Source organism: Bubalus bubalis, chromosome 1 (assembly GCF_019923935.1).
Source record: "Bubalus bubalis isolate 160015118507 breed Murrah chromosome 1, NDDB_SH_1, whole genome shotgun sequence".
Taxonomy (NCBI): Eukaryota; Metazoa; Chordata; class Mammalia; order Artiodactyla; family Bovidae; genus Bubalus; species Bubalus bubalis.
The window spans coordinates 47,247,926-47,270,824 of record NC_059157.1 but is presented as its reverse complement, the minus strand read 5'-3'; the positions used below and the strand labels follow the sequence as shown (position 1 = coordinate 47,270,824).

The window sequence follows — 22,899 nt, the reverse complement described above, 5'->3', positions numbered from 1 at the left end:
TATAGACATTTACAAACATAAAGTGCTGTGGTGAAATTAGGAATTACTAGAGTTTTCTGATAACCTTATCTTCTCATTAGCTAATATGAAAAAGGATTTCCTTGGACTTCCCTGGTGGTTCAGTGCGTAAGAATCCACCTGCCAATGCAGGGGACATAGGTTCGATTTCTGGTCCAGGAAGATTCCACATGCCATGGAGCAACGAAGCCCATGCACCACAACTACTGAGCATATGCTCTAGACCCCATGAGCTGCAACTACTGAACCCACACACCACAACTACCTCAGTCCACGCATCCTAGAGCCCGTGCTCTGCAACGAGAAGTCACCACGATGAGAAGCCTGAGCCCCACAGTGAATAGCCCCTGCTCACCGCAAGCAGAGAAAGCCTGCGAGCAGCAATGAAGACCCAGCAAACCAAAAATAAAAACGGTTTCCTTTACATATGTTGTTGTAATGTGATTAGGTAAGTGAAAGTGAAAGTCACTCACTCGTGTCCATCTCTTTGTGACCCTATGGTCTATACAGTCCATGGAATTCTACAGGCCAGAATACTGGAGTGGGTAGCCTGTCCCTTCTCCAGGGGATCTTCCTGACCCAGGAATCAAACCAAGGTCTCCTGCATTGCAGGCAGATTCTTTACCAACTGAGCTATCAGGGAAGCCCCATAATTAGGTATCATGTATTGTAATTAGGTGCCATGTATCTAATATTTAACAAGATTCACAGAAGCATCACCTTATAAAATGTTTTAGAGCAATAGCTTTTATTATAAAGCTCTTATTTCACACTGGTCACAATTGTATATAGAGTAATAGATCATTGCAGAAGCTAGTGATAACTCATTCAACAAAATAATCACATATTATACCCATTAATGCCCCATCATCTAAGCAGAAGGTCTGAAATTTCCTTCTGAAGATGTCATTTTACTTATCACACACTTTACAAAATAACTTGTTCTTCCAAAATCAGAGGGGCAAGTGACATGCTTCTGAGACACTTCCATAGTACAGCACTCTGAATTAAATAAGGAAACAGACCAGCTTCTTTTGACAAGTCTAGTTGCCCAATTCTGTGAATAAGGCAATTACACAGATCTTAAAAAGTCAGATCAGTCTGAGAGTGGATGGGACACAGTCTCATGGATGTCAATCTCTTCTCATTTGCCAAAGGTGCAAGTGAGCACAAAATTCTGACATCTTGTAGTTGCTTATTAAAGGGTTCCTAAGACAGGAAATTGGATCCCTAAGACTGTAAACTGATATATTACCCTCATTGAAAAAGCCTCTGAGAAGTGTGATACATGAGAGAGGCTTCAGATAGGCTTCTGTAAAACCAACATTTTGACTCTGATTAGAAACGAAGCCATAAGTGAAACTTTGTTTCCATTGAACCCACCTCTGAGAGGTCAGAAAATAAACTCTTTAAAGTGGACATTGGAGTCTATTTCTAGAATAGCTAAATCAGTTAGTTTGGCTGATGGATCTTTGCTGCCAATGGCTCATGAAGTTAGCGCAAAGTACAACCTAGATGTTTGGTGGTTTCTTTATTCAGTACCCACAGAGAAGGCCTTTATAAAAAAAAAGGAGTGCTGGAACACCATTACACTAATTTCCTGTCGTAATGTTTCCAACCATATAAAGAATGTTCCAAAAGTCTTAGACTAGTTTTGTGCTTTAATAAACTCAAGTGTCAATGTTAAATTGTTTCCTCTTGTCTTGCTATGTCCTCAGAACAAAGCTGGTTGAATATCTCTTGGACTCAGTTTGTTTCTCACAGTTCTCTCACTCACTTAAACATCACTGGAGATGTGGGTCGTTTTGTGAAAAGTACAGAGGTGCACAGTTCTCAGACTCTTGTGTTATAGAAAGAAACCTCAGCCTCTATGTGTGGTGTTAATACTACTGAAAATTATTTGGGGCAGTACTGTGAACATTGAGATGGTCATATTTTAATAAATTTCCACACATTCATCCAGTTAAAGAAAACTGTCTTAACTCCAGGTGTTTTCTCTCCTTCTCCCGGATCAGTGTTATTTGGGTTTTTATTTGTGATTTCTTTTGTTTTTATAAGGGTTGTGTATATTTCCTGGGTTCTGGCAATTTCTTTCTGTGCATCAAAATGGACCTTCTGCCTAGTCAGGAGGGGAACAATTAAATTAAAATCATTAATTCGCTTATTTAGCTTTTTGATGTCTTCTTGAAACTGCTCACAAACTTGGTTCCACTGTTTCTGCTCAGCTGATGTCATTGGATTCCCAAGTTTTTTCCTTGACGCTAAAATTGCCTCTCTGAGTTGATCAATGGTATCCTTTATTTCCTTTTGCATTAGGATCCATTCTGGTTGGTATCCATTATCTATCAATATTCTGTTCAGGTTGTGAGTCATAGGATCAATATATGAACAGCCAGAAAATTTTTTCAGAGGTTTTCCTTTCCCGCTGAGATTGTCAAAGTCTCCTTTTGCCATTGACTCCTGAATGAGATCCTCCACCAAACGCTCTATTGCCTGAGTTATCTTTCGTTCCTTACTGTGCCTTACATCTTTAACAGTGACACTGTCAGTCAAATACTGGCTTTGCAGTTTCTGCCTTTGGTATTCCATCACTTGTTCAGTTGCACGGTCTGCTCTAAACTGCCTGTACTGCTTCTCTCGTTGACTCGGAGTCCCAAGACCAATACCCTCAAAACTTAAGTAATGCCGGTGTTGGGGTGTTTTATATTTGAATTTTTCTTCTTCTTCTTCTGTGTCTTCAACTTTACTCTGTCTGGCATTTGTCTGTTCTATCACGTGGGAAAGTACCTTCCTGTAAGCTTCTTCAATCCTTATAAACGTTGCAGAATCAGCAGTACTAGAGCCACCGTCTGGATGGTATTGCTTGGCAAGCTTACGAAAAGATTCCCTGACATCATCTGCAGAACAGCCTTCATCCAGATTCAGCAGCCCATAATATTCTCTTATATTCCTTTTGGATTTATGAGTTGACATCATTCTAGTTCTTATGACAACAAGATATGGACCCATTTTCATTCGATTAGGAATCACTGAAGCACTTCTCAGATGAGGTCTTAAGATCTGAGCCATCATCACATACGTTGTGTTCCTTACAGTACCCAGAGTTCTTCCTTAGCAATGATCTATAAAACAACAAATATAGGGTGAAGAAAGTTGTATTATCAGCTAAACTCATATTTTCAGCAATATGGATGAGATTACGCATACAATAAGGGCAGTTCTTTCTAATGCTGCTAAAATTCTCAGAGCTACGATTCATTTATGTTAGCAGAAAAATGGAAGTTGATGATGTCTTCTATTAACATATTGGGATACAATCTAGATTCTACTCCTCACTAACTAACCCCAGGATGTTAGAGCTGGCAAGTTCTCAGAGATCATCTAATCCAATCTTTTCGTTTTATGAGAAAATGTAGACCCAGAAGGTTAAGCAACATAACCAAATCCAATAACAAGGTGGAAACAAAATGGTTAGGGTTAGGGCACAATAAGCCTCTTGTTTAACTGTCTGTATCCCCAGCAGATCATGAACTTCATCGGCACCATTACTTCTTTAGTAGAATGTATCATTGTCTTTACCGTCCCAAGGAGTCTTCTCACGAGGAGACATGTGAAATAATCAAAGCACACGCCAAAGTATGTATCTAGTCTGACACTAAATTCAATAGAATCAAATGTCCAAAAAAGATTTTAAGCTCTGCAGCTTGTTAGGAAGGAGCTATTCGCTCCAAGTCGAAAAAGCAAGATGAAAGGGTGAGCCCCCTCAACACGTTAACTATTATTTTTAAAACGCACGATACAGAAGAGGAAGGCAGTCTTGTACGAAGGTAATGGCAATGAAATGCTGGAAGTGGTTTCATTGAAAATAGGACTTTGATGTATACATGCTAAAACTGAGTTCCCGGGGACTCCAATTTCTGGACAGTTGGAATCGAGGACTTTCAGGTTTAACTGGGACTTCGGTGATGGTGCCCATGGTGGCCGTCCCGAGGGAGCGGTCAGTCCCGACGCTGGACACGCCCCGCCCCGCCCCCTACTCACCTCAGACGCGGCTCAGCGGCTCTCGCTACCAAGCTGAGCCTCTGCGCGTGCGTGCGCCATCTGCCCTTCGCTCCACAGGCGTCTCCGCGGGAGGCCCGCGGCAAGCTCCGCCGCTGGGCTAGACCATCTGCGTTTTACACAGAGGGAACCCTCGGGGTGCGGCGGGCAGTATTATACCTAATAGGGACAGATGTCCTACCTTACCAGAGAACCCCAGAATTTCCTTTAGGCCCTAGTCTTCTCAAGAGGACAAGAGCAGGACCTTTCGGGAGGCCCCACCCCGTCCCGGGCACCAGCTCCGCCTTCGCCCCCACCTGGAGCGGAAGATGGATCGATTGAGCGGGATTCTGGGAGATGTAGTTCTCCTGGAAGTGCGGCGAGAGCAGGACTGCTTCCGGGAGGAGGGAGGCGGGGAGAGGTGAGGCGGCGAAAAGGATGCTGTGGCGCCTCCGTAGATGTGTGGGGTTTCTCGTAGCCTGTGGCCGGTGTAGGTGGGGACCTTTGAAGTCCGAGTGGTTTGGAGGGCGACGCCGCTCGGAAAATTGTTTTGAGAAGCGGGAGACGAGTCCGTTTCCCTGAACAGGACCTGGACAGCCTCTTCGGGTGTGCAGCCGGGGACACCCTCTCCGAAATTTCTCAGGAAATTCTGCCTCAGAAAGATCTAGTTAACCCAGGTTAGAAAGCTGGTCTTTTGTTAGTTCAAGAACCTAGCGAGCAGCTCATTTAGCCAGGCGTCGGTAGTGGGTGAGAACAGTCGAGGACAAAATTAAATTAGGTGTGTTTCCTGGCTTTAGGTTCAGCCACTGTCCTGGGGATTTCCCTAACCCTCCTGTACAGGGAGATAATTTTTTTTTTTTTTTTAAAGAGGCAGAACCTTGGGGAGTCAGACCTGAGTTGAAAATCCTTTTGTTTACACTTGCGTCTCTGTTTTTATCTGGCAAATGATTGTACCAGCACATGGTAAACGTGTGTTAAGCCCTTCCTTTTGTCAGGCACTGTACTAAATGCGCTATGTACAGTCTTTTAAAATCCTTACAACAGCCCTCTGAGGTAAGCGCTATTGTTTTCCCCATTTTACTTATGATGAAATAATAATTGCATCAAACGCAGTACCTTTTTGTGAAAATTACACAGTGTATGTAAACCTCTTTGCATTGTGTCTGCCTGGCACGTTAAATTTTTTTGTTGTTATGACGATGTCTCCTGAAACAAGCCAGAAATAGGTACTAACCTAGAAAGGCTTCTGAGTAGTTGTTGTTCAGTCGTTGCTCAGTCGTGTCCAACTCTTTGTGACTCCATGGACTGCAGTACCAGGCTTCCCTGTCCTTCACCATCTCCCGGAGTTTGCTCAGACTTAAGCCCATTGAGTCGGTGATGCCATCCAACCATCTCATCCTCTGTCGCCCCCTTCTGCCTTCAGTCTCTCCCAGCGTTAGGGTCTTTGCCTGTGAGTTGGCTCTTCGCGTCCGGGGGCCAAAGTGTCAGAGCTTCAGCTTCAGCATCAGTTCTTCCAGTGAAGGTTGATTTCCTTTAGGATTGACAGGTTTGATCTCCTTGCAGTCCAAGGGACTCTCAAGTCTTCTCTGGCACCACAGTTCGAAAGCACTGACAAAGCGTCAGTTCTTCGGTGTTCAGCCTTCCTTATGGTCCAACTCTCACGTTGGTACGTGGCTACTGGAAAAACATAGCTTTGACTGTAATTTGCTACCTTTTACTAGGTATGTAGAAAATGGTTTAAATTTTGATTCAGAGGGATTTCCTTACAAGCAAACAATGAACATAAAAGAACTCCAGTGTGAAAGAGTTTCTACAAGTTTGAATTCTAGCCAATATTTTAAACACAGCTATAAAAGTGGGGAAAGCACACAGTTTTAGAAACTACTCATACTTATGTAGCACTTTGTATTTTATTCAATACAATGCACTAGTCACAAATGTGATTTTTATGTTTGCATAAGTAACTATACTTTAGTCCAAGTAGTTAAGTGATTTGGATAAGTGACTAGACTTCGTAAGTTACTGGGACTCTTAAGTCCATTGCTCTTTTCAGAATGTCAGTTTTGTGGTATAATTCTTTACATGTAGAAAGAGAACTGAAGTCAGCCGAGTAATCAGTAAAGCACACTTTCAACCGCAAAGTATGAATTACTTAACTGACCTAGGAGATTATTTTTCTTATGTATATGAAACCGGAAGGTAGGCAGTTTCTGGCATTGGTTCAGCTACCAAGAGGTGCTTTATCATCCTCTGTGTGTGTGTGTGTGTGTGTGTGTGTATATATATATATATTCTGAATCATTTAAAAAATAATTGCATTATTTTTAATGCAATTACAATAAAAACATTACAATAAAATAATTACATATTACAATAAATTATTACAATATTGGGAGAAGGCAACGGCACCCCACTCCAGTACTGTTGCCTGGAAAATCCCATGGATGGAGGAGCCTGGTAGGCTGCAGTCCATGGGGTCACTAGGAGTCAGACACGACTAAGCAACTTCACTTTCACTTTCCACTTTCATGCATTGGAGAAGGAAATGGCAACCCACTCCAGTGTTCTTGCCTGGAGAATCCCATGGACGGAGAAGCCTGGTAGGCTGCAGTCCATGGGGTCGCACAGAGTCGGACACAACTGAAGCAACTTAGCAGCATTACAATATTACATATTAAATTTAATAAATATCAATATTTAATTCAAATATTAAAATTCAATATTTAAATATTAATATTTAATTAAATAGCAAACATTTTATTTAATATTTATTAGTATTAATATTTTAATATTTAAAATTTATTAAGTATTAAACCATTACAATAAAATATTGCGATATGTAATATTACATATTACAATAAAAATAATTGTATTATGTTCCTTTACTCCAAAGCACTTCAGTATTTGTTTCATCAGAGCAAGGGCATTCTCTTACATTATCATAGCTCTGTTAACAAATTCAACAGATTTAACATAGATAAAATATTATTTAATGTACAGTTTTGTATTCCAGCTTCAACAGTTGTCCTGATGATGTCTGTGAGAGCAACCCATAGACTTAAATCAGCAGGTCAAATGAGTGATAAACCAAAGCAGTATTGCTCAGTTTAGTTATGGGCAGAAAGAGTTCACCATCGAAAATATAGTTTCCATCTAAAGAGAAAAATACAGGGACATTCCTGGTAGTCCAGTGGCTAAAACTCCACACTCCCAATGCAGAGAGCCTGGGTTTGATCCATGATCGGGGAGCTAGACCTCACATGCTGCAACCAAGGGCTTGCATGCCTCAAGTAAGACCCAGTGCAGCCAAATAAATAAATATTAGAAAAGAAAACTTTAGTTCTTTTCCTTTTAAAAGGTGGCTGCATACTCTGCTGTCAGCAGTCCTAGTGATTATAAGATGTGGTCAGAGGATCAAATTTAAAGAAGTCAGAACCAAACATAGGTTGACTAGCTTTTTCTTTTTTTTTTTTGATCCCCCCGCTTGTGAGCAGTTCTCGAGACCAGGGACTGATCCTGGCCCGTGGCGGTGAAAGTGCCAAATCCTAACCACTGGGCCACCACGGACACCTGGTTAACTACCAATTTTTATGTGATCTGCTACCTTGCTTATTTAAACTCCATAGACTTTTAAACCTGTTCATTTTCAGTTTAAATTGTTAACCACTTTAAGGTTATGTCATAATTCAAATCAACATGTTTGAACCTCAGTCTGTTCTTTTCCACAAAGTCTGAATTAATCACTTCAAGTTTCTCAGCTGGAATGCAGTATAATCTTGTACAAAAGGGCTGGTTTTAAAGTCTATTGGATTTCATGTGTGTAACATGTCCTAGTTTGAAACATCTTTTTCGTAATTCTGTACTCTTACAATAGAGTTGAGCATTTTGAAACAAATTTCCCCATAAACCAGGGAAGGTAGAGAGTTGGCACAAATTCCATTAGCGTTAAACTTAGTCATTAACTGTGTTTCTGAGTGGGTGGAAAATAGATGTGATACTTTAAAAAAGTTATTAAAATTTTTTTTCCTACTTTATAGTTACATTAAATACTTACTGAGCTACTGCAAGAAGCTTGGCACTGCAAAAGTAACATTTTTTTTTGGTTCTTGGATATAGTTTCAGGCTTTGACTAAAGCATGTGATGGCTGTGTTTTAATTCCATCTGTTCCTTCTTTTTAAAAGAAAGATTCATTTGTTTATTTTGGGCCATGCTGGGTCTTTTTGCTGTGCATGGGCTTTATTTAGTTCTCTAGTTGCAGGGGAGCAGGGGCCACTCATCGTTGTGGTGGACAGACTCATCTGTGCAGTCCGCTGCATCTCAGCAGAGTCAGAGCACTCAAGCTTCAGCAGTTCGGGCTTGTGAGTGCCGTAGTTGTGGTGCACTGGCTTAGTTGCCCCTTGGCATGGGGATCTTCCTGGACCAGGGATCGAGCCTGTGCTCCTCGCATTGGCATGTGGGTTCTTAATGCTAGACCACCAGAGAAGCCCCTTTTCCTTCCTTCGTCTCATTTGCTGGTTCTGTGGTAATTGCAAAGAAGCTGATTTATTTCCAGTAAGTTGTGGTACCATAGAAACCAAAATCACACTCCCCTGCAGATTGATGGATGGTTCCATCTGAATTCTAAAGTCACATTTTGTTCAATTATGTTTGCAAATTGTATCTTCTGAAACTACAATTTCCAGAAACACCATGAATTTGCATTCCTCTGGGTGCCATCTCAATTCATTGTTTTTGGTTTATTCTATTGAAATAGAATTGAGAAACAGTATTGTTAGTTTGGTTATATCAGTTCCTTTTTTACTCGGATCAAGGAAGTGTTTGTTGTAGACAGTGTCAGCTTTAAAAGAAAGGAGAGGTAAATGAACTTAATTAATTAGCATAATAAGATTGAAAATCTTCAAGGGTTGGGAAGAGATAACCTGGAAAAGAGATTCACACTCATTTGAATATTTTTCCATTCTTCATCTTCCCTACTGGGTTAACCAGTTATCTAACATCCTAAGATGGTCAGTAAGGGCCACACACAGGATTTGTGGAAGTTTGCTAATGAAAAACTACCCTCCCCAACCCAGGATGCCAGTTTTCTATTTTTGGCCTTGATTCAACATAAGGATTTATTGTCATTTGAGCCTGCATTTGAAGACGCTTGCTCCTTGGAAGAAAATTTATGACCAACCTAGACAGCATATTAAAAAGCAGAGACATTACTTTGCCAACAAAGGTCCATCTAGTCAAAGCTATGGTTTTTCCGGTAGTCACGTATGGATATGAGAGTTGGACTATAAAGAAAGCTGAGTGCTGAAGAATTGATTCTTTTGAACTGTGGTGTTGGAGGAGACTCTTGAGAGTCCCTTGGACTGCAAGGAGATCCAACCAATCCATCCTAAAGGAAATCAATCCTGAATGTTCATTGCAAGGACTGGTGCTGAAGCTGAAACTCCAATACTTTGGCCACCTGATATGAAGAACTGTCTCATTTGAAAAGACCCTGATGCTGGGTATGACTGAAGGTGGGAGGAGAAAGGGACAACAAAGGATGAGGTGGTTGGATGGCATCACCGACTTGATGGACATGAGTTTGAGCAAGCTCCAGGAGTTGGTGATGGACAGGGAGGCCTGGTGTGCTGCAGTCCATGGGGTCACAAAGAGTCGGACACGACTGAGCGACTGAGCTGAACTAAATGCTTTCTGTTCCTTGAAACAATGAATAATGTATATACCTCCAATTTCAGGCTAATAGTGGGGAAACCAACTGCATATCAGTAGCCTGAGAATCAAGATTTGAATTGTTTTCAGCCCATATAACATTTACCCAACATGTTCATCAAAATCACTGCTTTACAGCACAACTACTCTATGTTTGCTTTCTTTTTTTAAAGAAAAAAAATTATCTCTGTCTTTGGCTGCGCTGGGTCTTAGTTGCTGCATGAGGGATCTTTTAGTTACAGCAGGTGGGATCTGGTTCCCTGACTGAGGATTGAACCTGGGACCCCTGCACGGAGAACACAGTCTTAGCCCCTGGACCACCGTGAAAGTCCCCATTCTTGTTTTTTCTCACCCTTCAAAATTTGTTTCCAGTTTTATTGAGCTGCAATTGACAAAAGTTGTATACTTTTACAGTGTGCAACTGGGCAATTTGGTATTTGTACAAGTGTGAGACAATCACAGTCACACTGATTAACAAATTAACATATCATCACCTCACATAGTTACTGTTATCTTTTCCTTTTATTTTTTTGAGATTCCAACTGCAGGATGGACAGCCTTCATCAATCCTTGGGAAACTTAGGATTTCATTTATAGGCAAAGAATTTTAATAAGGGAATTCCCTGGTGGTTCAGTGGTTAGGACTCTGCGCTTCCACTGCAGGGGGCCAGAAAAAAAAAAGACTTTTTATCTGGAGTTAAGATCCATTATCTTCTTTTTCTCCTATGTGTTGAGTTTGTTCAGCAGCAATTGAAGTCCTATGTGGGGCTTCCCTGTTAGGTCAGTGGTAAAGAATCTGCCTGCCCCTGCAGGAGACAGGTTCTATCCCTGGTCCAGGAAGATCCCACATGCTGTGGACCAGTTAAGTCTGTGTGCTACAATTACTGAGCCTGTGTTCCGAAACTGCTGAAGTCCACGTCTAGAATCCATACTCTGCAACAAGGGAAGCCACAGCAATGAGAAGTGAGAGGGGAGCCCTCAATCACCACAAGAAGAGAAAGCCTGCTCATAGCAACAAAGACCCAGGGCAGTCAGTTCAGTTCAGCTCAGTCGCTCAGTCGTGTCCAACTCTCTGCGATCCCGTGGACTGCAGCACACCAGGCCTCCCTGTCCATCACCAAGTCCTGGAACTTGCTCAAACCTCATGTCCATGGAGTCGGTGATGCCATCCAACCATCTCATCCTCTGTTATCCCCCTTCTCCTCCTGCCTGCAGTCTCTCCCAGCATCAGGGTCTTTTCCACTCAGTCAGTTCTTCACAAAGAATTGGAGTTTCAGCTTCAGCACCAGTCCTTCCAATGAATATTCAGGACTGATTTCCTTCAGAATTGAGTGGTTGGATCTCCTTGCAGTCCAAGGGACTCTCAAGAGTCTTCTCCAACACCACAGTTCAAAAGCATCAATTCTTCGGCACTCAGCTTTCTTTATAGTCCAACTCTCACAACATGACTACTGGAAAAGTCATAGCCTTGACTAGACAGACCTTTGTTGGCAAAGTAGTGCCTCTGCTTTTTAATATGCTGTCTAGGTTGGTCATAGCTTTTCTTCCAAGGAGCAAATGTCTTAATTTCACGGCTGCAGTCACTATGTGCAGTGATTTTGGAGCCCAAGAAAATAAAGTCTGTCACTGTTTCCACTGTTTCCCCATCTATTTGCCATGAAGTGATGGGACCGGATGCCATGATCTTAGTTTTTTGAATGTTGAGTTTTAGGCCAACTTTTTCACTCTCCTCTTTCACTTTCATCAAGAGGCTCTTTAGTTCCTCTTCACTTTCTGCCATTAGGGTGGTGTCATCTACGTAACTGAGGTTATTGAAAATTCTGGCAATCTTGATTCCAGCTTGTGCTTCATCTAGCCTGGCCTTTCACATGATGCATATAGTTAGCAGGGTGACAAAAAGGCAATCAATCAGTTTTTTAAAAATTTAATAGAATAGCATTAAAATAAAAAAACCCAATAAGGAATACATGTTACCAAGGAGGTAGGAGACACTAAAAATTATAAAATATTGCTGGAAGAAATGAAAGAAGACCTAAGTAAAAGGAAAGACATCCTGTATTCATTGATTGGAAGACAATATTATTCAGATGGCAGTACGCTCCAAGTTAATCTACAAGTTAAATTCCTTTGAAAATCTCAGTCAGCCTTTTTGAAAAAAGTTGACAAGGTGATCCTGGATTTACATGGCAAGTCCAGGTACACAGAATAGGGACTTCCCAGGTGGTACAGTAGCTTAGACTCCACACTCCCAGTGCAGGAGGCCTGGGTTTGATCCCTGGTCAGGGATTGCACGTGCCACAACCAAGACCTGATGCAGCTATATATAAAATGGAACACAGAAAAAACAGTCTTGAAAAAGAAGAACAAAAGTGAGGAGTCACACTTCCTTATTTCAAAACTCACTCCAAAGCTACTGTAATCAAGACTTTGTGGTACTGGCATAGGATAGACAATGAATGTAGGATATCAATGAAATGTAATTGAAAGTTGAGAAATAAACTATTGCATTTTTGGTCAGTTGATTTTTGACAAGTGTGCCAAGACAAATGGGAAAAATAGGCTTTTTAGTATGTGGTGCTGGGACAACTGTATATCCACTTGCAAATGAATGAAGTTGAACCCTTGCTTCACATTATATTAAAAAATGAACTCAAGATAGATCAAAGGGCTTCCCAGGTGGCGCTAGTGGTAACGAACCTGCCCGCCAATGCAGGAGAAGTAAGAGACTCGTGTTTGATCCCCAGGTCAGGAAGATCCCCTGGAGGAGGACATGGCAACCCATTCCAATATCCTTGCCTGGAGAATCTCATGGACAGAGGAGCCTGGAGGGCTGCAGTCCATAGGGTCGCAGAGTCGGACATGACTGAAGCAACTTAGCACACAAAAATATAAAACTCTTAGAAGGAAACAGATGTAAAGCTTTGTAACCTTGCATTTGGCAATGGTTTCTTAGATATGATACCAAAAGCACAAGTAATAAAAAATAGAAAATTGGGCTTCATCAAAATTAAGAATATCTGTGCTTCAAAAAACACCATTAAGAAACTGCAAATGCACGCCACATAATGTGAGAAACAATTTTCAGATCACGTATCTGATAAGAGTCTGATATCCAGAATATATAAAGAACTCTTAAAATTCATTAATAAAAAGAAATTTAACTCAGTTTTAAAATGAGCAAAGATTTGAATACCACATTTCAACCAAGTGAAAGTGGTAGTCACTCAGTCACGTCCAACTCTTTGTGACCCCATGGACTGTAGCCCTCCAGGCTCTGTCTGTGGAATTCTCCAGGTAAGAATACTGGGGTGGGTAGCCATTCCCTTCTCCAGGGGATTTTCCCTATCCAGGGCTTGAACGCAAGTCTCCTGCATTGCAGGGAGATTCTTTGCCATCTGAGCCACCATGGAAGCCCATTTCACCAAAGAAGATGTACAAATAACCACTAAAACATTAAAAGATGCTTGTCTCTCTTTGCTATTATCTGGAACCCTGTATTCAGTTGGAAATGTCTTTCCATTTCTCCTTTGCCTTTTGCTTCTCCTCTTTTCTCAGCTGGTTGTAAGGCCTCCTCAGAGAACCATGTCTCCTTCTTGCATTTCTTTTTCTTTGGGATGGTTTTGGTCACTGCCTTCTGTACAGTGTTATGGACCTCTGTCCTTAGTTCTTCAGGCAGTCTGTCTACCACATCTAATACCTTGAATCTGTTCATCACCTCCACTGTATAATGATAAGGGATTTGATGTAGGTCATACCTGAATGGCCACTACTTTCTTCAAGTTTGAATTTTGCATTAAGCAGCTGATGATCTGAGCTACAGTCAACTCCTGGCCTTGTTTTTGCCGACTGTATAGAGCTGCTCCATCTTCAGCTGCAAAGAATATCATCAATCTAATTTTGGTATTGACTGACTGGTGATGTCCATGTGTAGTCTTCTCTTGTGTCATTGAAAGAGGGTGTTTGCAGTGCATTCTCTTGGAAAAAGTGTTACCCTTTGCCCTGCTTCATTCTGTACTCCAAGGCCAAACTTGCCTGTTACACCAGGTATCTCTTGAATTCCTACTTTTGTGTTCCAATCCCCTATAATGAAAAAGACATCTTTTTTTTTGGTGTTAGTTCTAGAAGGTCTTGTAGGTCATCATAGAAGCATTCAACTTGAGCTTCTTCACCATCAGTGGTTCGGGGATAGACTTGGATTATAGTGATGTTAAACAAAAGGCCCACTTGACACTTACCTTAAATCTTACAGGGTGCTGTGAACACCCTCAGGGCACCAAATGAAGGTATGGTTGAAAAGGCTGATTTGCTGTGGAGGTGGAGAATAGGAAATAAATTCTTTACAAAATTGGAGGGTTTCCAATACTTGGCTTTCAACACAATCTAGTATATTTGTCAGGTGATCTTTTTCTCCATATGGATTTTAGTTCCCCTGTCAGGGATCAAACCTGTGCCACTTACACTGGGAGCACCGAGTCTTAACCACTGGACTGCCAGGGAAGTCCCTCAGCTGAATATTTAATTAAAAATGTTTAATGATAGACCTTGTTTCGGTTTTGTTTATAACAGAAGCAGTCAAGGAATTGGATGATATTGCTCCAGAAAACTTTCTTCATATTAATTTTTGGAGGTTTGTGGTGCAGAAAGATTTAAAATGCAGTTTGACTTCGGTGTCCACAGATATTTCAATTCATGAACCTCTTAAAAAATAAATCTATTTGTAATATTAGGCTTCCCAGGTGGTGCTAGTGGTAAAGAATCCACCTTGCCAATGCAGGAGGTGCAAAAGATGCTGGTTTGATCCCTGGGTTGGGAAGATCCCCTGGAGTAGGAAATGGCAACTGATTCTGGTATTCTTGCCTGAGAAATTCCATGGACAGAGGAGCCTGGCAGGATACAGTCCATGGGCTCACAAAGAGTCAGACGTGACTGACTGACTGAGCACATTTGTAGTAGTATCCATGCAGTGCTTTGTTGCCATGCTCACAGTGCAGGTGGGGCTCAGGAGTTAGCACTTTAAGCAGCTTAGCCAGGGACCTACCAGGTTAACAGACAATTTGTGGACTAGGATTGCTGTTCAGGTGGATTAGTATGGTTTTGAAACCAGGGGCATCCTGTGGGCTCCTGGGCATGGAAACCTTTTGTCTCCCATTTTTTGTAGGCAAGACTCCAGCCTCCATGACCTTCCCTGAGTTCCAAAGAGTGGACTTGAACATTGCTAATCAAAGTGAGGAGCAGCCAAGAAACCAGCTGAGGCAGGATTAAAGGGACCAGGGAACTCATCAAGGTCAGGAAACCCACCACCTGTGACCCCACACGTACCCCAAGCTTGTCAGCAATCCCACCCTTGAAGTGTTTTTATAAAACTCAACAAATCCTTCCAGGTTAGGACACATACTTTTTCAAGCCAGGAGCCTTCTGTGCCCATCTTTACCTGGCAAAGCTGTAAGGTTCTCCTTTTCTATTTCACCCAAACTCTGATATTTGATTTGGCACAGGTGCAGAGAGGCAGAATTTTGGGCATTATAAAGTGGGTGGCATGCTGCCATAAAGCGTGGGAACTGTCTGTATTGACTTCTTGCTCTATGTGAAAGCATTTTATATGTAAGTTTGATGCATTTTATAAGATTAAAAGTAATCCTGATCTATTTTAAAAATTATACCAATTCATCTTTTTATGGTAACAGGAGTTGTATCTTTTGGGGGAATAGTTTTATCGACTGTAATTCATATGGCACACAATTCACCATTTTTGAGTACGGTTCAGTGGTTTCGGTGTGTCATGGGGTGGTGCAACTATGTTCACACAATCGATTTTACTATGTTCTTGTTACCCCAAGAGACACTGCAGAGGTCATCGCCTCCAAAGACCTCTATTCCCATAGCCCTGGGAGACTGTTAATCTCCTCTAACGATTTGCTTGTTCCAGACATTCCACATAAATGGAATCTTAAATGTGCAGTCATGTAACTGGCTTCTTTCACTTGAAACAGTATAATGTTTCAAGGTTGATCCATGTTGCAACCAGTACTTATTTCCTTTTTATGGCAGAGTAATATTTCATTGCAGGGATAGTCTACATTTACTTGATTTTGTTATCTAATGCACATTTAGATTATCTCTGGTTACAGCCTTGTGGTTAATATAAGGTTTACATGGCTTGAGAAAGAATGGCTAGAAGACTGTCTAAAAGAGCATAGGGATGGAGGAGGTAAAAATTGCATATTAGATAATTGGTAAAAAGCAGTTCAGGCTTTTTACCAGTTCAGATAAAAAAGGTAAGAGGAACTGTCAGCATAATGTGAACTTCAAAAAATAACTGTAATGTTATTAGTCTTCCCAAACCTCTTGCAGCTGCATGTCACCTGACCTTTGGAGCTGGGCCTTTGTCAAATCGGGGCCTCTGAGCATGGGAATCCTTGTCACGTGGGGCATCCACCATCATGTGAGGCAACCCAAAGGCCGTGTCCTAGTCGCTGTACCTCAGGCCGTTAGAGCAGGGTGAGTGACCTAGACCTGACCAGTCAGATGATCCTGCCTGGGCAAGTGACCCAGAGACTGAGGAAGTCAGGGTGCACGTCAGTCGCGGAAGCGGCGACAGACTGAGCGCTCACTGAAGTGAGGCCGAGGGAGCCGGACTTGGCCGTGGCACCCACATCCTTGCCCGTCTTCCCCGGCTCGACTTGGGCTGTGGTTCTGACCACTCAGCATGGGAGCGAATAGCCAAGAAAACTGGTGAAAAAAAGTAATGAGGGACTAGCTACACCAGTTACTAAAACTAAATGCCACACTGTACTGGAGTTACTTAACTCAACTTGGCACATTACTTAACTTTATTTAGCACAACTCGGGGATCTCAGTTCCCCAACCGAGACTCAACCTAGGACCCTGACAGTGAAAAGTGATGAGTCTTAACCACTGGACTGCCAGGGGATTCCTTGTACCTGAGTTATTTTTAAAAGTTTGTATAGTAGTTAAAAAATGGTGAAACATTTAAGAAGGTACATTTAGAGGCTAAAATCTCTTAAAAATTATTGTAACATTCTTCTCTAGATATCTGACTTACCCATCCCTTTGAAACGGACACCTGAATGCTTTGACTGTTGTGTGTAACCTGCACAACTGATTAAAGTCGAACCCCCTTTCCCCTATCTCATGTATTTATACCTGAACACAATGTAGGGGCTTGTTTGTTTTAATCCTGCTTACACAAATAGAAACAGACATTAAAGACAAACATCCATATTTCATTAACAAAATAATTTAACATCTTGTTTTCACCCTTCTATGCATTGCCTCTTTAAGTTAAATGACCTTTTCTTGAGTATCATTTTAAACCAGTAGCTGCACATACACTCAGCATGTCCAAATACTGTTTATCACAGACTAGACAGCAGGACGCCCTATGTGACTCCTTTGTCCTCTCAGTATGCAAGAGTCCTGCCTCCTTTTTTTTTTGGTTCTGTCAACCAGGTATTTCTGACACATTTTGATTCTTCCTATCTGAAGATATTGGATCAGCTGCCTTCCAGAGTCCAGGTTCCTTTTTATGGGGATTAGTGTCTAAATAAGGGTTGGAAAATTATATTTCTTGGGTCACAAACGGATTGGTTTTTCTAATTTACATCTTGATATCAGCTTCTACTTTTATTATAGGATGTGATTTTATCAACTAAATAACATTTTGCTTTGTGTCTTCCAACTTTCTAAAAACTTCATAGGATAGTGTTTGGCACTTAATTATGCACATAATAGGCACATAATTATGTTGAGTGAACCCCCTAGACAAAAATGAATCAACTGTTTCTGCAGCAAAGGTACCTGTATGAACTGATGTACCTGGAAGAGCATTTGATGGCAGCTGCTGACCACAGTCAATGAAAGGTAGGGTAGTGTTGCCCAGCTGCCTGGGGAACCTGGCTTGGACCAGAGGCAGTTTTCATCTGACTTTGTTTCTCTTCACCCTCTACTCTTTCCTGTTCTAAGGCAAGAACTTACTATCTTCTATGTGTAACTACTGTAAGGGTCCTGTACTGTTGAGGTTTTGAGTTTAAACTCCAAGGGAGGACTTGTACAGGGCTTTGAGGTACCTTCCAGTAAGGTGCCCACTGCTGGGCAGGCAGAACCTTTAAGCCCCTTTGAAAGTGGCTCAGAAGTTTAAGGCTGGCTGGCAAGTGCCTGTGGGCCTGGTGGCCATTCACTGTTTGCTCAGCTGTGACAGAAATGTGGTCCTGTTTGTAGGGTCATGTGCATATGCCCAGTATGTGAACCTAGACCTCCCAGTTCCAGAATTGCATATCCAGACTGGAAACAACTGGCCAGGGAGGGAAACCATGTGGTCCCTTTAAACACTTCATCGCAGCACTGTTTATAACACCCAGGACATGGAAGCAACCTAGATGCCCAGCAGCAGATGAATGGATAAGAAAGCTGTGGTACATACACACAATGGAGTATTACTCAGCCATTAAAAAGAATACATTTGAATCAGTTCTAATAAGGTGGATGAAACTTGGAGCCTATTATACAGAGTGAAGTAAGCCAGAAAGAAAAACACCAGTACAGTATACTAACACATATATATGGAATTCAGAAAGATGGTAACAATAACCCTGTATACGAGACAGCAAAAGAGACACTGATGTATAGAACAGTCTTTTGGACTCTGTGGGAGAGGGAGAGGGTGGGATGATTTGGGAGAATGGCATTGAAACATGTATAATATCATATATGCAATGAGTCACCAGTCCAGGTTCGATGCACGATACTGGATGCTTGGGGCTGGTGCACTGGCACGACCCAGAGGGATGGTATGGGGAGGGAGGAGGGAGGAGGGTTCAGGATGGGGAGCACGTGTATACTTGTGGCAGATTCATTTTGATATATGGCAAAACCAATACAATACTGTAAAGTTAAAAAATAAAAAAAGAGAAAAAAACCTAAAACTAAATAAATAAATAAAGATTTAAACTGCTTTTCAATTTTTTCTATTAAACCATATTGTGTGGTGCATTGTAACTTTGTGTACTTGACAATTTATATATCCTTAGAAAAATATTCAGAAATTGAATGACTTGGTCAGAGGACCTTTGAGGTTGTCATAAAAGTTCTTTGGAAATAACAAAAAGTGTCTTAAAAAAACCCATCTTTTGAGTACTCTATTGTGGTTGCTTTGAATAATTTTAGGAAGTCTTTTATTCATCTTTGGATTGCTATTGTATGTCTTACTAACAAATACTTCAGTTACCATCTGTTTGGGTTTTTCCCAGACAGAGACTGCTTATGTGCAATCCACTTACTGAACTTCTTTCATATTTTTGACAGAAAAGAACAAAACTAATTTTTTTAACTTAAGGCATGGATTCAATCTGTTCAGAATCCAGGTGTTTAGCTGTGCCAAGAAAATGTATTATTTTATAGAGAATCTTTCATTTTCAATCAAAATTTTAAAACAAAAAAACACATCCTGCCATTGGATCCAATATCATTTGTGAAACAAGGTCCATTTTTCAGCAAGAATCCAATTTCAAGGTATGTTTGTGGAGCAAGAGACTTTCTCTCCTATATATCGGAGGCCTTCAAACACAAAGACACAACAAATTGAACAAGAGGAAGAGAAGAGAAAAGATCATAAGGAGGAAGGGTCTGCTTCACTCGGTAAAAGCAATGACAATTCTCAGTTGTATTTCAAAATTTAGTGTAACCAGTATGTTAATTGTTTAAACTTATTAGTAACTCTTTTTTATATTCAGTAATATAAACAAACAGTAATATAAATGCTTTTTAGACAGAAGACTGTTTAATCCATAACACTGTGGAATCTGTACATGTCTATGAAAAACAGAAAATTACTATTGCAATAATTAAATAACATAAAAAAAAAATAAACGCTTTATTAGTCTGAGTAGATTGCCTTCTATCCTCCCAAACTGTGAAGCTGAAATCTGGGTATTATAGAAATCGTCAATTATTAGAGGAAAGTGTAATGATTCTTCAAAGCACAGAGAACACTATCCCTCTATGGGAACTACCCAGAAATTTTATGATACCAACTTATGATCAGAATAATTCGAGAAGTCTCCATTCAAATTAGTACAGATATACAATATGGGGACAAGATACTAACTTATTAGACTTGTTAGCTCTTTGAAAAAGAAAAGACTAAGTTTGGGTATAATACTTGGCTAAGAGTAAAAGGAATTCTGAAGGCCTAGTTTGATTATGAACAAGAAGGCCCCAGACAGGTAAAACCTGAAAGACCACTGGAGGCAACACACAGATGTCTCACACATCTTTTAGGTGGAGTCCAGGATAAAAAGTCCCCCTGCAGCACCTACAATGCTCTCAGCTGTCTCCATTCCCGGGGGGATGACGCTTCACTCCTCTGTGACCCAACAGATTCTGCCATTTTCTCCAAGCCGCACAGCTCCACTGGCCACCAGCTGGAGGGCTGAGGGAAATATTTTATGTTCTGCTAATTTTACTCTCTCAGATAGAGTTTCAACAGTGTCACCCCTCTTCACTGGAACGGCTTCCTGTAAGATAATTTGACCAGCATCTACATCTTCCTGGAAAAGAAAGCAGAAGTTTTGAACGTTACCTCTGGCAAGTGCAACTGACATTTAAATACTAATCACGAGCCATACTCACAGCTACAAAGTGCACGGTGCACCCGGTGATTGTGACCCCAGCGGCCAGGACTTGTTCATGGGCATTTGAACCCTTAAAAGAAGGGAGCAAGGATGGGTGGATATTGAGCATTTTCCCTGGAAATTAATTAAAATGTGGTCAGAATCTGGAATATACACTTTCCTGTCTAGAATCAGGAGTCAACATGAGCAAGCTTTCTCTAGGTTGGATGTTTTCATTGTCAAAGACAGAAATGAGGAAAAGTGAAATACACGTTCTCATCCAAGGAGGCCCTGGGAGCAGCAGGTTTCTGCCTTGCACATATGAAGACACAATGAGGGACTCTGAACAGGTGCCGGCAGTGACTCAAAGCTGGATGGGAAGGGGTCTACTCTGGCTTATAGGGCTCTTGACATTAACAGCGGATCCTGTGAAATCTGACAATAGTACCTTCTTTGCCATTTTCTGGCAGTGGTTCACACTTCTAAACAAGGAAAAAAGTGTCCTCCCAGTATTTATCCAGAAGATGAAATTATATTTGTATTAATGTGAAAGCAATCTAAGCTATCTTAGAAAACATAATTATAGCACACCAAAGAAAACTGATGAAGAAGGATAATAAGTCATTACTGGGTCATTCTCTGGGCTAAAGGCAAAGGAAATTCAATTATTATGTATGTCAAAATAAAATGTCATAGTAGATCTCTCATTACTGGAATGGTTTGGTAAATTAACCACCCTAGAGTCATTTTCAGTTGATTTCTCAATGTGGTATCAGTTTTTTACTTACCATTCCATTTTCTGACGAAGGGGCCAGACAAAATTCTCATGAATCCTGCAAGACAGACTATGTCTGTGGAGAACTCTTCAAGGACTTCGTCAATTGCAGTGTCAAATGCTGCACGATTTTTATATAATTTATGATTAATTACCTAGAAGAGAAACGGGTAAGTACCATCTGTCTCCAACAAATTAACCAAAAATAATTTAAAATCCAACCTATAAATAGACTACATTGACCATCTGAAGCCATATGTGATATCAAGAATGAAGGAATGAACCGGAATGGAAAGGCAAGCCTAGTAGCTACCCCAAATCCAGATGTCTTAAGAACATTTAGAGGCAGATTATGAGCTTGAATAATCTGTAAAGATACTTTTCAAAGTAACTTACTCTCGTGGGAATCCCGGCTTTTTCTGCTTTATCTAAGCCAGCCACTGCAGCTTTGTTGGAGATCACAACGACAATGTGTGCCAAGCTCCTTGGCTCCCTAGTGCTGTCTATGAGAGCTTGGAGGTTCGATCCTGAAAAAAGGCCAAAAAACACAGATGAAGGCATACTTCTTTAAAAGGTTTATATACTTCAAATAGGGAATGGTCAAGGTTTTTAAATGAAAATGTCTTGGAAAAGATTGGCAAAATATGTGAGGCTTTTACATTTCCTTCCTCTTTGAATAATGGATTAGTATCTCATGAAAACATAAGCACAAAATATGATTGAGCATAGCAGTAGAAACAGTTTAACACATGTTAAAACTGAAGGATGAGGAACAAACTGCTTAATTAAACAAGAAAAAACCCCGAACACTTTCAAGAAGAATAAACCACTACGACTGACCTCTTACAATCATTTTGCTTTACTATCAACTTGGGTCTAAAGTATACCGAAACCTTAAAATAGACTTGTAAAGCATTTATATTTCTGATAATGTAATTTAAAGAAAGAATCTGATATGTACTTATGAACCTATTGTATTTACAATAATGTTCATAGCAAAGTCACTTAAAACAGTGGTGGGAACTGCTGGGTGGTCCAGCGGTCAGGACTCTGTCCACTTACTGCCAAAGGCCTGGGTTCAACCCCATAAGCCAAAAAATCGTGCTGTATCCATCCATATGAGAGAAAACAATGCTCTTATTACTTTACTCCTCTGCCCACAAGAAGCAAATGAAAATTTTGTACTAAATTACTGTTGACAATTAAAAAAAGCCTCAACTGTCTTAAGACTTTTCAACTATAAAGCTACAATCAAAAAGTTACAATTTGCATTCTGTCTAGAAAAGCTTCTCTCTTCAACCATCTTCCCAACACCCTCTAATTTTCCTTTAGAAGCTGTCTAAAATGCCTGAGAAAAGTGGAAGGACTGAAGATGCAGAATAGCTAACATTCCTTAACAATCCTCAGCCCCATTCTACTAAGTGTTCTCACAGTTGGAGGTTTTTTTAGGGGGAAGAATGGGAGAAAAGGAAGAGCATGTCTACAGCTCTGTAGTAAAGAGGGAGCCATGTCTCACCTGTCCCAGAAATTAAGACAGCTACTCTTGCCTTTTTCGGTTGAACAGAGAAATGATTTCTCAGGGTTCCATTCTCCAATACTGATCCATTTATTTGCATGGTTTCAATCAGATGCTCGACTTTCACACGAGGAGAACCTTTGGTGCAAATGTACTCAATAAGTAAATCAAGAACAACTCTGAATTAACAGTAATATGGAAACAGAAGTGTTTTAGA

The 22,899-nt window shown here is 40.8% G+C and overlaps 2 protein-coding genes and 1 long non-coding RNA gene across 6 annotated transcripts in view; 1 reads left to right on the top strand and 2 right to left on the bottom strand.

The window, feature by feature from the left end:
* Positions 1 to 742: 742 nt before the first annotated feature.
* Positions 743 to 4,358, bottom strand: DNAJC28 (DnaJ heat shock protein family (Hsp40) member C28). The gene is made up of 2 exons (XM_006048240.4): positions 4,060 to 4,358; positions 743 to 3,140 (listed from the first exon to the last, which is right to left on the bottom strand). The coding sequence occupies exon 2, from the start codon at positions 3,088 to 3,090 to the stop codon at positions 1,948 to 1,950; it is 1,143 nt and encodes a 380-aa protein (XP_006048302.1). The 5' UTR covers positions 3,091 to 3,140; positions 4,060 to 4,358; the 3' UTR covers positions 743 to 1,947.
* Positions 4,359 to 4,499: 141 nt separating this feature from the next.
* Positions 4,500 to 15,417, top strand: LOC123332679. Its single transcript, XR_006549633.1, has 2 exons — positions 4,500 to 4,733; positions 14,922 to 15,417. It is a non-coding gene; the product is annotated as an uncharacterized LOC123332679 (long non-coding RNA).
* Positions 15,418 to 19,537: 4,120 nt separating this feature from the next.
* GART (phosphoribosylglycinamide formyltransferase, phosphoribosylglycinamide synthetase, phosphoribosylaminoimidazole synthetase) overlaps positions 19,538 to 22,899 on the bottom strand; it is a 28,231-nt gene continuing 24,869 nt past the window's right edge. For all 4 annotated transcript variants that reach the window (XM_006048238.3, XM_006048239.3, XM_044939456.2 and 1 more), the window contains 5 exons: positions 22,683 to 22,820; positions 21,563 to 21,693; positions 21,180 to 21,321; positions 20,411 to 20,526; positions 19,538 to 20,328 (listed from right to left, as the gene is read on the bottom strand). In XM_006048238.3, the coding sequence (XP_006048300.1) occupies positions 20,137 to 20,328; positions 20,411 to 20,526; positions 21,180 to 21,321; positions 21,563 to 21,693; positions 22,683 to 22,820 (719 nt within the window). In that variant the 3' untranslated portion in view covers positions 19,538 to 20,136. The remainder of the gene's footprint in view (positions 20,329 to 20,410; positions 20,527 to 21,179; positions 21,322 to 21,562; positions 21,694 to 22,682; positions 22,821 to 22,899) is intronic.

What these genes read in the sequence shown, in the direction of transcription:
- DNAJC28 (XM_006048240.4), bottom strand. Translation starts at nt 3,090, where the DNA reads ATGATGGCTCAGATCTTAAGACCTCATCTGAGAAGTGCTTCAGTGATT.